Source organism: Dermacentor albipictus, chromosome 4 (genome assembly GCF_038994185.2).
Source record: "Dermacentor albipictus isolate Rhodes 1998 colony chromosome 4, USDA_Dalb.pri_finalv2, whole genome shotgun sequence".
In the NCBI taxonomy this organism is placed as follows: domain Eukaryota; kingdom Metazoa; phylum Arthropoda; class Arachnida; order Ixodida; family Ixodidae; genus Dermacentor; species Dermacentor albipictus.
In genome coordinates, this window is record NC_091824.1 from 180776044 (window position 1) to 180792239 (window position 16196).

Genomic DNA, 16196 nt, shown 5'->3' on the forward strand with positions numbered 1-16196 from the left:
TGTATGGATCAACTGCTGCCTTCAATAAATCATTTTTACCCACAGCAATCCAGGAATGGAATGCACTCCCAGATGCAATTGTCAGGGAGCAGGATCCTGAAGAATTTAAAGAGCGGTTGCTTTCACATTTTGGAAACTACAATTGAACAATCTCTCCTTTCATTCCAAGTGTTGTTGCATTTGAAGTCGCCTGTACTCCTATTTTGTATTCCTGCATTTCTTAACCTGCGCTATTTCAATTCATTCTTTATGTAACATCTTTGACTTATGTATATCTATGACTCCCCCCCCTTATGTAATACCCTGTAAAGGGTCCTTAAGGGTCCAATAAATGATGATGATGATGATGTTAGAAATACCTTGCCGCAAGACGTACTTCAATGCTTTGAGCAGAAGTGGAGTTATTTGCAATCAAACACGGCTTCCGCTGTGCTCCCGTTCCTTTTTCAATGCCTTACACTGCGAAGATTACAGTGTGGTGGGGCAAATCTTCACCTTCTAGATGTCACCGTGGCGAGCAGTTCAAATTTCATTTTGGATGTTAACTAGATGTCACAACTTCTGTCTTTGGTGCCTGCAATGCGCTAAACACAAGCCAAATGCGTTGTTCTCAGCGAGCTGCAGTGCGCTTAGCCAGTGGGCTCATGGTGGCACCCTGTGGCGGCCACGGTATCTACCCATGTAGCCGACTGCAGCTTCATGTCAGCTATCAGCCAATAGCAGCCGTCTAAAGGAATGACAAAATAAAGTGTCTGATGATGAAATAAAGCATATAGAAGAGGCTGAGGACAGGGCCTTCTGTTTAAAAGAGAGCGTTTGAGAGAAAGGCGACTTTGCAATCTGCTTGCGATCTCCACACACCGCGTACGACAGCGAAACTTGGCTGAGATGTTCACAGCAGCGTATGCTACCCGCAAGCTATGTTATTTCACCAAACCCGAGGGGGTGGTTCAGGGCTCCTTTAAGTTGAAAATCTGCCATAAAACTTATTTGTCTTGCACCACTGGCAGTACTTGGTGACCAAAATTTAACTTTCATACATAGCATGTGAGAGAGAGTGCACATGGGGAAATGGTGGGTAAGTCGCTGAAGCAAATTGCCATAATGTGTTCATGCATATGAGTATACAAGCATCCCAGATTGGGTGTCAAACATCTGTTGGACCATATGGTGTGTCCAGTTGTGTTAAGAAGACCAATTAGAAATCTCGGTGTTTTCTTTGACTGGGCTATTGACTTTCAACAAGCAAATAGACCATTGGTTCTCCCTGTAGCAACTTAGGTTCTCCTTATGACTTGTTAGTAAGCTCTTAGTTGTCATTAAACTTAGAGGCTACTAGTATTTCTATTGGAATTTTTACTAGGGTAGAAGATTGCAAGTGTATAACAACATGGTCATCCAAACACTGCTTTTTTTTCATCGCCCTTCAGCTACAATACATATGTGCACTACCTGTTGGACATGCCCACAGCACTTACTGGGTGCGCAAGGTCTCTGAGGACACAACTTTGAATTCCTATAAACATAGACGTTTGTGTTCCATCTGCCTAGGTGCTTTACTCCGTCCACACCATGAAGGAAAGAAACAAAATAGGAGAGGCCCTGACATCACGTTTTTGAAGCCGGAAGTGCAGCCATGTTGGTGTGCCATCTCTCTTTGCACCTCCAATCAGCTCGCTGGAGCAGGTAGGTATGAGCTTTGAACTTGCATTGGTATGAGCTGTCCAAGGTGTCTGCTGCTGAAGCGCATCAGAAAAAAGCCTACGAAAGTTCTGCAACAATTTTAGTGAAGCAGATGCAACCCCATGTTTTTCCGCAGCACATTGAAGATGATGACGAAGACCTGCACTGTGCTTACTTGAGTGTGTGTGTTGCTAGCTGACACTCGCACTCACAGGCCCAAAATGCAATGTTCAAGCTTACACACCACACTCCAAAGTCAGCTTGGCTCATGAACAGAGTGTGCTGAGAGAAAGACACAAGCCGAAAAACCTTATCTCACTTTTCAGAGGCTGAGAGTGGCAGCAACAGCTTCAGGTGCGCTATTGTTATGGCAACGTTGATGTTTGGCACACCAGTCTCAGTGCCCCTTTGCGAAAAACACCACGTGACTGCCACCACACTCTCTTCAACTGACCCGTGTTAGCCAGGGCCTCTTCTATGCATTCTTTCCTCCATGGTCCACACCAACTCCTCTGTGATCTATCTAGAAAACTTATTCCAGGGTATCAGCTTTCAGTCTGGTGCTGGAGATGAAGCCGTGCATTCCAGTAGCCTCCTTACACACTGACCACGGCAACTTGGAGATTGCGACTTTCTTGAATGTCACAAAGTCCTTTGTTTTTAATGTGAGACAAGAGCTTTAGGTCAATATAATCTGTGAAAAAGACAAATAGGCCCTACCACTGGTGAGATTCAATAGCCATACAGACTATTGAGTTTCTCCAGCAGGTGGAGGTCGTGATGAGTGAGAACCCTGAAGGATCGATTACAGGCATTTCAAAGCGGCTTCAAGTGCCAGAGTCAATATTAAAGCTTCCTATGCACGATTTCATTAGGCGCCACTCCTAAGTAATGGGTTTGCTTTCTCCAACAGTGCATGCACAATCCAAGGATGTCTGGTTGTGAACTTCCGCGGTCACATCACCCTTCATGTACATAAGCTTCCTAGTTCCAAATTCCGTATATCTAAATGTGTGCTACTATGTATGCCAGGTATCACTGAAAGGGAGACTAACAAGCAGCCACACAATGATAAAAACTCAAAGAAGGCTGTGATTGCGGAAGCACTGCCCAACATCAACATGCATTATTTGATGTGGGCATGCAGCTATTATCGAAGCTGAATTCAGTCAATAATTGAGGCTAAAGATTGTTTTATTTAACAGTCTACTAAAGCAGCAGCAAAAGAAGCACTGTAATATATTTGGAATGAACATATTTAATCTTGCCTGAACTATTGCTGCTAGTCCTAAAGTTGTCATTATGTCCTGAAATAACTTGTGCACAGAAGAAAAGTAGACTAATAATATGTATGCTAAACTAGTAGCTCATTGGCGTCAATAACCCTGATGGGCTATTAGCTTTTGTATTGGAATTATTGCTGGGCTTATTTAATAACATCTTTCTTTGGGACCAAGCTTGAAAACTGACAGCGACAAAAACACTTCCACAATCAATGCACCAACTCGAAACATTTCCACTCAATAGAAAAAGGATTTTATAGTGACTAATTAATGCAAACTGAAATAGCACAAGCTAAAAGCTCCTGGTTAGTTCCCAGCTAGCAAATAAAATATACAGCCATCGGTACTACAGTCACTATGAATAGTGGGCATCATTTACTGCTGGGACACAAAGCCAATGCAGGGTAAAAATTAATGCCTTTTAAGCGTATGATAAGTAGCCACCAATGCACGAGTTTTGCCGTCTATAGGCAGTGGTTGGCCAGATGTGACATACACAAATGAGCAAGCTAGTGTTTTATGATTAAGGAGATTCTGTGTGGAATTATGATGTGAAGCAGGTGTACTGACCTGCATCTGTAAGGCTGGTTCCGCAGCCAGGTAGAGTCAAAGGGCTCACTCTCATTGTCACTTACATAGGCATTGTAGTGGAAGATGACAGTGCAATTTTCAGGGATCAGTAGGCCCACACCAGGTTGAACCACCTGCACAAAAGTATTGCATTTCATTTATTTCTGCCTTAAAGGCCCGGAGGCATTACATATGGGAGGGCTTCATTCCATGTGAAAGTGTCGGAACAAACGAACACAACACCAAAAGTTGAAAAAGAAAAACAAAACAGAAAAGAAACAATTGCAAAGAGGAAAACATTGTGTTGGTAGGGTAATGTTGCAGTAAGGAAGAGGCATGATCTGAGGATTAGGCAAGATGCAGGGGCGTAGCCAGCGGGACAGCTTACGGGGCTTCAGCCCCCCCCCCCCCCCTCCCGAAATTTTTTCGTGCTGCATGCACCACAGACCATAACAACCCCCAGTGCTGGAAATCATTCTGGATTTTATCTAGAATGTCCTTTTCATGCTCGAAAAGACATAGGCATTTCAGCTCGAACATTGCAAACTTGGGCTGGATTTTGTGGCAATGCCCATGCGCCTGGAGTCACATAATGCAAGGAGCCTCATCAAAGCACAAAGTTTCAAGGGCATTTTGATGGCAAGCGGGCTCGTCGCGGTGTCTCGCAGAGGCCGCGGAATCTACGGAGCGCGAGGATTTCAATTCTGAAACTTAATGGGTATATAAGGTTCCCATAAACTTTTGACGTAAAAGGTGCGTTGACTTTAGACTTGTGCTTTAGATTTTAATTTCTGGAACATTGGGGGGTTTAATGTTGTTATAAACGTTTCACGCCAAAGGTGCATTGAGTTTTCTAAAGTTGTACACAGGCCCGTACAACGAGACAAGCCAAATCAACACACTATCAGACAACTTGACAAAGCACGCAGTGAGGTCCGATGAGATGAAGCATTGTGGTGGTTCAGTTGTGCCGTCATGTCACAGAAAAGAATATCAACATTTTTTTCACATGTGCCAAAGCATCCATGTCAAGACATTAAAGCCAGCAAAGGTACCTATGTTCTTCTTCTTCTTCTTTTTTTTTTGTAGTTTGACTTTTATTCACGAGGACATATTGAGCTTCCTTAATTTTCTTGTTCTCGGTACCCACGGGCTGCCAGAGCCAGCCAGAGCACTTACGTACTTCTAGTGTTGGCCCAACTACAGCGTGGCCACTTTGGTGCATGTTCGTTTTTGTCTGGCCGAGTGGATTTTTGCCTGGCAAAGTTTTAGATGTTCTCCGGCTAGCAGACGAGAAAAAGAAATAATGGTCGCTCACTGCCATCACTGTGACGGACGGATTGCAACGTGCTTTCTTGAGCGCAACCTCTCCGGAAAGTCTTGTCTTGCCGGTGTAGGATACCAAGCAGTATGCATGTGGTTCTCTGTGGACCAAGCGTCTGACGTTTTCTTCGTTATTCCTTCGGTAATCGCATTATGTGCCCAAAGTAGGCATTCGATTGTGACCAACATGCTTTCCTTCAGGTTTTTTTCATTTCGGTGCCCCCGCCCCACAAAAGAAAGAATTAAAGAAAGACATCGTTGCACGCAGCGAATTGTCGCATGGTCAAAGTTCAATTTTGTTACTTCTTCGAACGACAGAAAGCTGAGTTAGTTGGTAAGGATTCATTATGCAAAAAAGAGGTGAGGTGTGCAGACAGAACACAAGAGTAGAGAAGTGGACAACACGAACGCCAACTATCAACTGAAGGGAACACTGAGGCGAAAAAAGAAAAAAGACACAAAACTCATCTACACAAGCTCAGGAATGGTATCACCACGTGTCAGTCGGGTACATGTGCCGGTCTACGTGAGAGAACTGTTAAGGCACTTAATCTCTTCCTTATGTAAAGTAATCGAAGGCTGACTCACGCATGCACTTCCACCATTATAGATATGCCATGCCTCTACCATAAGACGCGTATCTTCATTCTTATGCCATAAGGCATATGAATGAAAATATCTGCCCTCCCGATATCTGCCCTAGCGGCCAGATATCGAGAGAAAGTACTCCGGAAAAAAAAAATAGAAACACACGGACGCTCACTGCAGCGAACACTTGTGCTGTGTACCGCGTTGAAACTCTACTGGTAGCTCGACATCGGCGCAGTGCAGAAAACATGCGTAGTGTAGGGCTTCGTCCAGACTGCACCCTGAAGCACGTAGTTTCCGCTGACACAGCTTTCTTGCAGCATCAGCACACTCTTGCTGGTGATGGCAGCGCATGCCTGACTGCATATACTCGTTTAAGGCCTGGTAACACTCGGTCGATACGAGACGGACAAGACGGTGACTGCGACGATTGGATGACTATTCAGCACTGTGCCACCATAGAGAAAGAAATGTAACAAGAGGAGACACTCGGCAAAAAGCGGCAACAGGAAATATGTCACGCTATAGTACTAACAACGACCGTTTGCTGCCGCGAGCATCGAAAAAAAAGAATGTGAAGTGAGATTAACAGAAATTGTTTTTTTTTATTGTCTTTTGGCAAAAGTAAAAATATCTGCAATAAATTAAATTAAACTTTGCAGCTTACTTCCGTCGCCTAGCAACAGGCGAATGACTAGCCAGGCATAGTGTCACTGAGACCATCTGATCATAACAGGCCGACAACGACGCAACAGACGGGTGCAAGTTGTCATACAGCGCGACGGGCTTTCTTGTCGACGGCACTGACAAAATCAGCATGCCGACCATATGATAGCTTGACAGAACCCTACGCGATCAGCCGTCGAACCGACAACACGATAGCTGCAGCGCTCATTCCCTTATATATATAATTATTCGCCCTCAAGATGCGTCGACATGCCTTCGAAGTTGAAATGCACGAGCCTCAGTCCTCTCAAGCCATGCACATGAAGTTTGAGCCAAAGTTGATCCTGTTTAGCGAAGGTTAAGTTAAGCCTCACCCCGTCGAGTTCGTGCACTCGCTACCGATGGACCTGAACTTAAAAAATAAGCAGTCAGGATGAAGAAACCACTTTCATAGTTCAGTTGTGGGATTTAACAACTACTCTTCACTTCGCTAAGTACGGACAGCTGGGCTAGTTGGTTATGATTAGCATTATGAAACATAGTTCCAGCACACATTTGGACACGGACGAGGAGAGAAAGACAACACGAACGCCGGACTTAAGTGAATTTTATTCATGGAAAACAGGGCTTTATGTACACAGGGGGAGGGGGTGGGGGACTGTGCGCTGGAACTATGTTTCATAACTCTTCACTTCACACGGCACGCGCAGAATAAGCGGCAAGCAGCGACAATAAAACATCTTGTACTTTGGTCACCGCCCCTAACGCTGCCAGTCGCAGTCACGCAGATGGTGAGTCTGTGTGTGTTGTTATGCTGACACATTTCTTAATTCCAGAGAAGCACTTTTTACCTCTACGTGAAACAGGAAATAAAAAACGGTGCATTCAGTACAGCAGCATAAACTCGCTCAGTTACCAATGGTGTCAGCGATGGCATCCACGTTTTCGCGAGGGAACTACATGGCCTATAAGTGAGGGCTTATGCCGAGCACAGTTTTCTCTAATAAAAGGTTATGGTACTCGCAAACTGTAAGTATGATGAAGTTAAAAAAAAGTGAGAATCAGTATTAACAGCCCGTAACATATATGTGTCCGGATGACAGTTGCAGTTGTTTCAGTGGCTCGGCTGCTCATATTGATTCGTCTCAAGGTGGAACAATACACCTCATATGCGCAGATATGTATGTTTTCCTATGTTTTGAGAAAGTAATGCACCGTTTCTACAACATCGGAAGCTAACAGCGATCTGAAGCTGTAGATCTAAACAAATGCACCGCTTTGGCAAATCCGATGTGGAAGGCTGCGCTCAAAGGCTTCTTGAATGTGCAAAATGTTTAGTGAATGTGTAAAAGGAATACAGAAAGTGATGTGCAAGCGCTGACATCAGCAACAATGAACTCTAAGGCAGCCGCGTCGGCAGACGAAGCTCAGCGTACCTTTATCGGCCGCACTGTTACCCCAATAGTGCACTCGGGCCTGTTCACCCAGTATAGTCGATGGGTGAACGACAAGCTGCCCCGGAGAAGCCATGAATAATCAATCGCGATTCACGAAACGCACAACCGACGTACACTCAATATGGGCAAAATCCTCGGCACTCTTCCAAAACGTTTCCAGAGGTGTGCGTCAGAGTGCAGCACAGGAACATGAAGGATAGTGAAAGAGGCGGATTGATTACAAATGACTAAAGATGCTTAGTTGTGAGCAGTAATGACTAATAATGACTGAAATGACTTGTAATTACTACTAAATGACCAATATGTCTAACGACAACTTGTAACGACTACAATTCATTAAAAACAAATTAAATGTAAAATAAATTATGGGGTTTTACGTGCCAGAACCACTTTCTGATTATGAGGCACGCCATAGTGGAGGACTCCGGAAATTTCGACCACCTGGGGTTCTTTAACGTGCACCTAAATCTAAGTACACAGGTGTTTTCGCATATTCGCCCCCATCGAAATGCGGCCACTGTGGCCGGGATTCGATCCCGCGACCTCGTGCTCAGCAAACCAACACAATTCATTAAAAATGACTAAATATGTTTAGTGATGACCAGTAATGACTGAAATGACTTGTGATGACCACTAAAATGACTATATATAATGATAGGACCAAAATGTCTAATGACGGCTTGTAAGGATCACAATTGATTACAAATGACTAAAGATGCTTAGTAGTGAGCAGTAATTACTAAAAATGACTGAAATGGCTTTTAATGACTTGTAATGGGTATGAAATGACCAATTGTAGTCAAGTACACTCTTAAAAAAAATTACGCCCTTTTGCCACAACAATAATCGTCATCTGTCTTGTCCGCATTTCCTTTCTTTAACGCGGCGAGCCCGGTACTTCTCAGCAACGAACGGCATGCGCGTTAACAGCATGGCATATCATTTACCACAGGAAAGTAGCGGGCGCGGCGTTTTCAAGAAAGGAAGCGCAAGCAAGGCAGAGGACGATTACCGTTGTGTGGCAGGGATACACCCCAAAGGGTGTAACTTTGCTTAAGAGAGTAGGCTTTCGCCGTTCACCTGTTAAGAGGGATCTTACAAGACCCTGTAATTATTTTTTTCATTCCGCCAAATTAGATAACTAGTCTAATTAATTAATCAACTTCTCAAATATAATTGGATGAAAAGTGTCGATGAGAAACCTGTGGAACATGAAAAACTCCCGATACAGCTTTCTGTTGCAGGATATAAGCGCTACATGAAAGTGTTCTCCGCATTCTTACACCTGGGCTTTCCGAGCGTGAATGAGGCCCGCGAATACACGCGAGGTGCCTCGAGCCAATGTAAAGGCGGCAGTGCTCGAGCGGCAAGTGGCGCGGCAATTTTGGGTGTATTTGCGATTGCTTCTTTCGCGCTCGGAAAAGCGCTTTTATGTATCGGGAGTTTTTCATGTCGCTCTGCAATTTTCTCGTCGACACTTTTTATATAATTATAATATTTGAGAAGTTGATTAATTAATCAAGGCTAATTATCTAATTAGGCGGAATGAAAAAGGAATAATCTGAGTATCTCCAAGCTACGGCAAACGACATTCCCTTGGTTCTGTCCAGCTACGTGGCATTTGCATATTTTTTGTATTTCGCTCAAGTTACGGGGGACAAGTTACGTGGGGCTGAAACCGTACGGAGACGCGCGCTTTGACTTTGCCGCCTTATGATGGCTTATTGAGCATCACTACGTCAACCAACATGGGCAGTCGCTGCAGTTTAAAAATGAAGCACTATGTGGCTGGTTGTCGAACCTCGAACGCCGATCGGCGTTTCTCGGGTAAATCCTTGTGGAGCTTTCTTTCACAGTTACAAGGTTTAAATGCGACCTAGCTGCAACTACCCCTGCATGATAGTACAAATTCTCATTTAGTTCTAATAAGATGACATCAATCCTCCTTGCCACATGCATTTAAATCGACCATGTAGAAACCACAGCGAGAAACGCAACCTGAACGTATACGCTACGACCGAGCGGACCGAGCTGCGTGTACAGTTGGGCACGGCGCGTAACGATAAAAGGACAGCACGTCGGCACCCACCTCCTTCAGCACCCCGCCGTCTTCTGTCAGCTGTTCCATTGATTAAGCACCTCCACCACTCGCAGCTACTGTAAAAACGCTTATTTTGAAGCAATAAGGACGTAAGTCTCGTCCTTCGCGTTCGTTGTCTGTCGGTTCTTTTCGCGATCGAGGAGGAAAATGAGAGGTACACGATAGAGGAGGCACTGGCAGGAGCGCGTAGCTGCCATTGGTCGCCGTTTTCCTCCTCTCACCGGAGTGTGCTGCTGCAGCAGCTGAAGTGCGCCCTTCCTTTCTTTAGATGACTATCATCATCATCATCTTAGTGGCTAAGCGAGAGCACGGCCGACCGTGCCATCTAGAACACTAGATGACTGTAGTGCCAACATGGTGCCAACCATGGAAGAAGCGCCAGAGTTCCACCACTGGAAAAGCTGGCGCCACCATCGGCGTGACGTGCTAGGAGGATCACGTGGATCACGATCACGGCCGCGTCGGCTGCTTCGGGAGCGCCGAAGCGAGCTGAAAACGAGAGTTTCAATTCCCTCGTACGCTGCGGTCCTCATTTAGTGGCGAAATTTTCCCGTTTCGAGTGTCTCCTTTACAACGCTTAAAAGCACTACAATAGGTAGTGGCTGCCTTTGAAGGCGCGCAAGATGGTAGGCTGCTGCTCGGTGCCACAATGCCAGATGTACGCAACGGAGCCCGCAGTCAGCCTTATTCACACGTAGCCGCAGGACAAGCTGCGTGAAGTTTGGCTCGCGAAACATAAAACCGGCACACATCGGCTACAACTCGGGTATGCAGCAAGCACATACGCGAGGAAGATTTCTGCTACGGCGCCCGGTCTGCGATGCTCTGAAAACGCGCACTGAGGCGCTCGCCCGAGTCCGCTGCCCGACTAATGTCATGACGGTTTGGTCTATGAACTTGTCGATGCTATAGATAGTGGCAAGTTGAGTGGAGTCGAAAGGCAGCAGTAAGAAGCACATTTTAAAAAAGCATGGCATATGGTCATGTTTGTGTTATGAATTAATGCATGCACTGGATTACAAAAAAGGAGCAGCGAGAAATTGCACGCTGAGAACACCGATAAACATACAGTGTGACGCAACTCGAGAAATAATATTGAAAGGTCAAAGAATTTAGAAGAAAAAAAAAAGATTGAATCGTCGCGACGGCACATCACAGTCCCCGTAGGCCTCGAAGTCTCTACAATGAAGTTATTTTTGAACAGCTCTGATAACACCCACGCAGCAATGGTTGCTTGTATACTGTCAAATGCTCATATTCTGCGGCCTAAAGCTCATGGCACGGTGCGAAAACGCGCGCGGAGAAAGCGAAACAGTGCGCGGACAAGCATCCAGACGCGCCGGTCGCTGGGAATCCTCGCGATCGCTTCATTGAGGCTTCGTTCTATTACGCTCCATTTAGTTTTACAAACACTATAAGAACATATTTCAGATAGCTTGCTCTCAGCGTTCACCTACCTTTCACGCAAGAAGCCGGTTCGGGAGACTCCATCGCTGCGACCGCGCGCAGTGGCGTTCACTGTACGTATTCGGTAAAGAGATAGCGTCTGTAAACGATTGTGTGCTTTCAGTTTGCCCAAGGTTATTATTTAGACAGTAAAAAACTTCTCTCGTTTCGAAAGTACTTGCAGAAATGTCCGGGAGAGCTCGCGCGTGGTGTTTTCAGTGAGCGCTGACAGCAAAACCTATGAAAACATATATGAGGAGCGCGCCGCCTGATCCCTCATACTACGCCAGCGAGGCGCTTCCGCTAGATGGCGACTCCGTAATCCTCGCCGCCAATACAAGCGTCGGCCAACGCCGGACTCGACTCTCGAGTCCGTCCGTGCCGAGAGCGGCAGGCGCTTCGTAATCGTTGGGACATCGTGATCTGGCGTAGAGTCACTCTAATCTGGCATGGCTAAATGCGCGTCGTGGTGGTGGTGGTGCAAAACTTTTATTGCTCTCAGAAGAGAAGCACATGGAGGTATGTGGCTTCGGCTGCTGCCCGGCTGCGCTTGACCAAGGCCCTTTGGGCCTGCAGGTCATAGCAGCCGAGCAGGGTCCTAGAGCCCAGTCCTCCCCGGCGGGGTTGGGGTGAGGGGCAATAGCTGCGTTGCATGGGCAGGCCCACAACTTGTGGTAGCTGTCCGAAGACTTCTCCGCACAGTGCGGACAACTGCCCGCGAAGGAAGGATCAAAATGTTTGTGTGCTGCCGGGCACATCTGAGTGTTCGTGTAGAGACGGAGTAGAAGCCGCTCCTCCGTCTTCGATAGTCCCTTACTCGGGCGAGGCTAATGGCTATGGCCAGATTGATAATGCAGGACAATGTCTTTAAAAGAATACGCGGGATTGAATTCGAGATCCTTATCTAGGGGGTCGAGAAAGGAGGCCCGGAGAGAGAGCGTGCGGGTGGCGGCATCGGCTGCCTCGTTCCCCTCGAGACCCATATGAGCAGGAGCCCATACTATCCCATACTATATGTTCCGCGGTGAGCGGGGTCCCCGGTGTAGGTACAACTTTGAAGTAGTCGGTGGTCTAAGTATGGAGCCCAGCCTTGCTCGACGTTCCGACAGGCCCCTCGCGAGTCAGAGATAATTGTTTTGGAATCAGAGTGGGTACCCAAGCAACTCTAGCCGACTGTCGATGCTTGGCCGATTGTTGAGAAATAAATAGTCGGAAGCCGGCTTCACTGGCCACCCGACTTCCAAAAACAGTCGGCCCGATGTCTACTTCCAGCTACATCGGCACGCGGTCAGCCACATGGGCCGAGCCCCAGGCCGGGTACAGCGGGGCGTGGCGCATTTGACGGCGCTCGACGTTTCTGCGCAGGCGCGAGTAAGCTCCGCCGCTGACTGCCCGCGCGGTGAGGCAGTGGGCACGGACGCCCCATTTGGTGATCGCTGTCTCTGAAGGGGCAAGGTACTGACTGTGTTGTATAAGACGCGGGTCACTTTGTTAGTCGCGGACGATAGATGGAATTTTTGCAAGCACTGCTCCAGGAGGGCACGTGTAACCGGCAAACCGAGGCCTCAGCCCAAGCAACAAAAAGTCCGTGGCAAAAAGTCGGCCCGACGTCTCCGCGGCCGACTGCAAAACGGTTGGCCCGACTTCGGCAACCAAGGGCGGCCCAGCTTTGGGGATTGACATTGGCCTAACGTCGGCCGATCGTCGGCAATCGATCTAGGCCCGACCACTGTGGCCGACTTGGCCGACGGCGTCCCATACGAGGGTCTACCAAGGTTTTAGGTACGTAGTCAGTCGGCCAGCCGTAAGGCCATTCTATTTGGCCAACGTAGCCGACCACATGCCACACGCGGGCAAGCCATGGCCCTGACGACAATAATGGTCGGCATTGCATCGGCCCGGTGCTGAAAGCCGACGTTACTTTTGACGCTCCGAATAATCGTAGCTTTTGCATCATGCATGCGCATCATGCATCATGCTTGTGTGGTGGCCGGCATAGAAGTACCACACGAAAGCGAACGCTTTTTTGTACTTTTCATGCCACATAAATGCCAGGCAAAAGATTCTTATACAGGTCTTTATTTCTTGTATTTGTCTTAAATTGGATATATACACCCACACGTTCACAAGTTTCAAACACTAGTTCATGGTGGGCTTAAAGCGGGGTCACGGCCCCTTCTTTCGTTCCGGCCTCCATCCCTGTCAGCTGCTCCCACTAACCAGCGTTTTGCGACTCCAGCCACTGATGCCAGTGAAGCGTCAGGGAAGGTGCTTCTCACAGATGCTGCAATAAAGCGGCACATATAAGAAAGCTGCCCCCGCTTTATAGTTCAGTTGGTGAGTCGCATTCCATTTGAAGTGAAACAATCAAAAACATCATAAGCCAGATATTCACGAAACATTAAAGAAACGACAACAAAGCAATATTAGGGACGTGCAAATCAGTATCGAAGCTGTCAGGAAGAGTGGCTGGACGACACAAATCGTGTAAGTACCGGATAGTTGGTAATTTATATGTCGTTAGCAATAGGGGGGACTGAACACGGAACCATAACAAAACACGCATACACAGTGACTACTGTGTCTATAGGTAGCGCGGCTATTTACACCACGATAGGTCTTGTTGCTTCCCCTGAGCACTGTATGAAACAGCCAAGTTGAAACGCTGAGACAAAGAACGCGCCGGAGCCCGGAGCGCCAAGCGGCACAAGGAGGTGAATAGGTAAATGTCTGGAGAGGCAAGAGGGGAAGCTTATGGCATGATACATATACTTGCTGACATGATGGCAACGATGATAGGTCTATGTTTTGCAGAAAACAGTTAGCATACATGGGTTAAAGCAGAAACAGCATATACAGCATATATTATATGGTGAAGCAAAACAAACTCCTCAAAAGCAGTGGCAAAATATGGACGCCGCAAATAGAACTCACTTATTACGGCATTATTTTATTAAAGAAAATGCTAATACTGGACGCAGCAAGATGCAATAAGCAGCAGGCAGCTTGTTTGAATGAAGAAAAAAAAAACTAAGCATGCAGTTGGTACGGATGTTCGCAACGTGCACTAGAAAGCTGATTGTTATGCCATATTTCTTACTTATATTCGTGATGGCCATGAGCTTCACGAAGGCGTGCTTCGTCCCCTGCGACCCTTTCCAGCTGAACTGCAGTGCAGCTTCATTTGTAAGTATGCCCTGCAGAATAGTGCTCACGGCACGACCGGTGTCCGTTCCTCCGTATATGGAAAAAAAGTTCACCTGCACGAACCAGCGCACGTAGAGTTAAACCAGACATCCAAATACGTGGTTATCGTGGTCTGTAAAAAATAATGGCCAGGATAAGAAACGCTCTCGTTTTAAATGTTTTAGCCACATAAAACAAATATATCTAGAAACAACGTTCTATGACAGAATGGCATATGGCTGCGGTATTGTATGAATGGGAAAATGAAAATCAACCAAATATTAAACATGAATACATAGTTTCCTCTAAAAAGAAAACTCAGCATGTCACTCACCATCTGTTCCACGCGGGAATCTGAAGCTAAATATTCCTCTAAGATACGCTTTAGAGCCGCCCAAGGAAACATGAGGACAGGAAGGATAGGTTTACTGACTTTGGTCGGAATATCAGTGAAAAAAAAAAAAAACACCCAGGCAGCGCGATAAATGAATACAACACATAGTTGCACAAACAAAATAGCACGCAGACTGCCACGAGACAAATGTATAGGTATACATAACGTCGAGACCGCGGTGACAAAGTATTACACGTAAACTATGAAAATGCAACAAAAGATAATTGAGGAAGAACTTACATATGGGCTATCCGCAGGGTTTCACATACGTGTTTTCTTGTCTGATGTTCCTAGATCTACTCTAGTCCACATGCGGTGAAGCGCGCCACACACAATCCATTCTTACCTGCAATGCACCAGACGTATATCATACAGTTATGTTTTTTCATCTGTGGGAAGGAACGAAAGCAACTTCTAATTAATTATGACTTTTCCGCAATAATAACCAGACAAGCGTCTTACCCGATTTCTTCCCGAATGGTGATAACAGTTCCGAGCGTAGCAGGTCATTCGCACACTGTGCTTCAATTTAAGCAGTGTCGTTCCAGTGTTTCCTAGAAAAAAATTAACGAAAATACAAGACGAAAAAATAATATTATAAATATATACATGAAAGTACGTCTCACATTTCCCTGTCCCAACTCTCGAACGCTTGATCAGTTCTCATGTAAAGCCTTTTTTTTTTTCTTCCTGTCAGAAAAAAATAAGCCTGAAAAACAAGGAGTTTATCATACGTTGCAAAACCATTTACACAATACAAAGCGACCTTTGTTCACTTGAAAAAGACAGTCATGCATTACACAACGTGAAATTAAAATGCCACTTACGAGTACGCATATCTTGAACGGCGAGATACGGCGGCTCCACTGCCTTGCGCTGTTCTTGTCCATGTCACTTTTGTGTAGTTTGCGTTTATATGCGCAGTCCATGATAGCAGAAATGCACCAACTAGTCTACCAAGAGACGCGGAACGAGCTGGCATCCAGAGCTATTTGGCGGCAACTCACGCAACTGCTTGCGCCCCCGCGCCATTTGGCGGGAACTCGCCTGCGCCCCTGTGAGCAAGCGGCGTTGTCCTGACGAAGAAAAAATAGACAGCAAGGAAAGCCCCGTTTCGCTTTCTCGCCCCGTCCTCGCTGGTTGGAGCTGATGCTGACAGAGAGGATCGCCCGTCCCTGCTTTCCAAGAACCTCTTCATTCCTTCTGGGAGAGGGAGAGGCGACAGCCCAAGGGGGGGCGCGACCGAGCAGCGATCGTCAGCGCCTCTTGCGGCACCTTCCGTCAAAACTGACACTGACGGACCGCGCTACTCACGCGGATCTGCCAACGTGATCGCTTGTTCATGCTTGTTTTGAAACGAGCAAATGGCGCAAGTTTTGCTGTGGGGTTTCAGACCAATCTTAAGATTAGCCGGTCGGATACGCCCTGCCATTCGTCGTAAAGGGGAAAAGTTCTACGCTGCCGGGCACGTTCACAGCGTGAAATAAGTCGCCGGTGTG

The 16196-nt window shown here is 46.6% G+C and overlaps 1 protein-coding gene and 1 long non-coding RNA gene across 5 annotated transcripts in view; both read right to left on the reverse strand.

The window, feature by feature from the left end:
• The window catches only part of LOC135896246 (inactive peptidyl-prolyl cis-trans isomerase FKBP6-like), an 87729-nt gene extending 77830 nt beyond the window's left edge, over positions 1–9899 (reverse strand). Inside the window, exons 1-2 of one of the 3 annotated variants that reach the window (XM_065424606.2) lie at positions 9660–9899; positions 3602–3670 (exon numbers count right to left, since the gene is read on the reverse strand). In XM_065424606.2, the coding sequence (XP_065280678.1) occupies positions 3602–3609 (8 nt within the window). In that variant the 5' untranslated portion in view covers positions 3610–3670; positions 9660–9899. Of the gene's footprint in view, positions 1–3536; positions 3671–9659 lie in introns of all 3 variants that reach the window. The other 2 variants (XM_065424604.2, XM_065424605.2) reach the window with 2 other exon arrangements.
• A 3276-nt stretch (positions 9900–13175) lies between these two features.
• Positions 13176–15877, reverse strand: LOC135896258 (uncharacterized). 2 transcript variants are annotated; one of them, XR_010562652.2, is made up of 6 exons: positions 15525–15877; positions 15324–15406; positions 15160–15251; positions 14938–15043; positions 14218–14377; positions 13176–13401 (listed from the first exon to the last, which is right to left on the reverse strand). It is a non-coding gene; the product is annotated as an uncharacterized lncRNA (long non-coding RNA). The 2 variants fall into 2 exon arrangements; XR_010562650.2 differs by having other exon boundaries at positions 14938–15086.
• Positions 15878–16196: the final 319 nt, after the last annotated feature.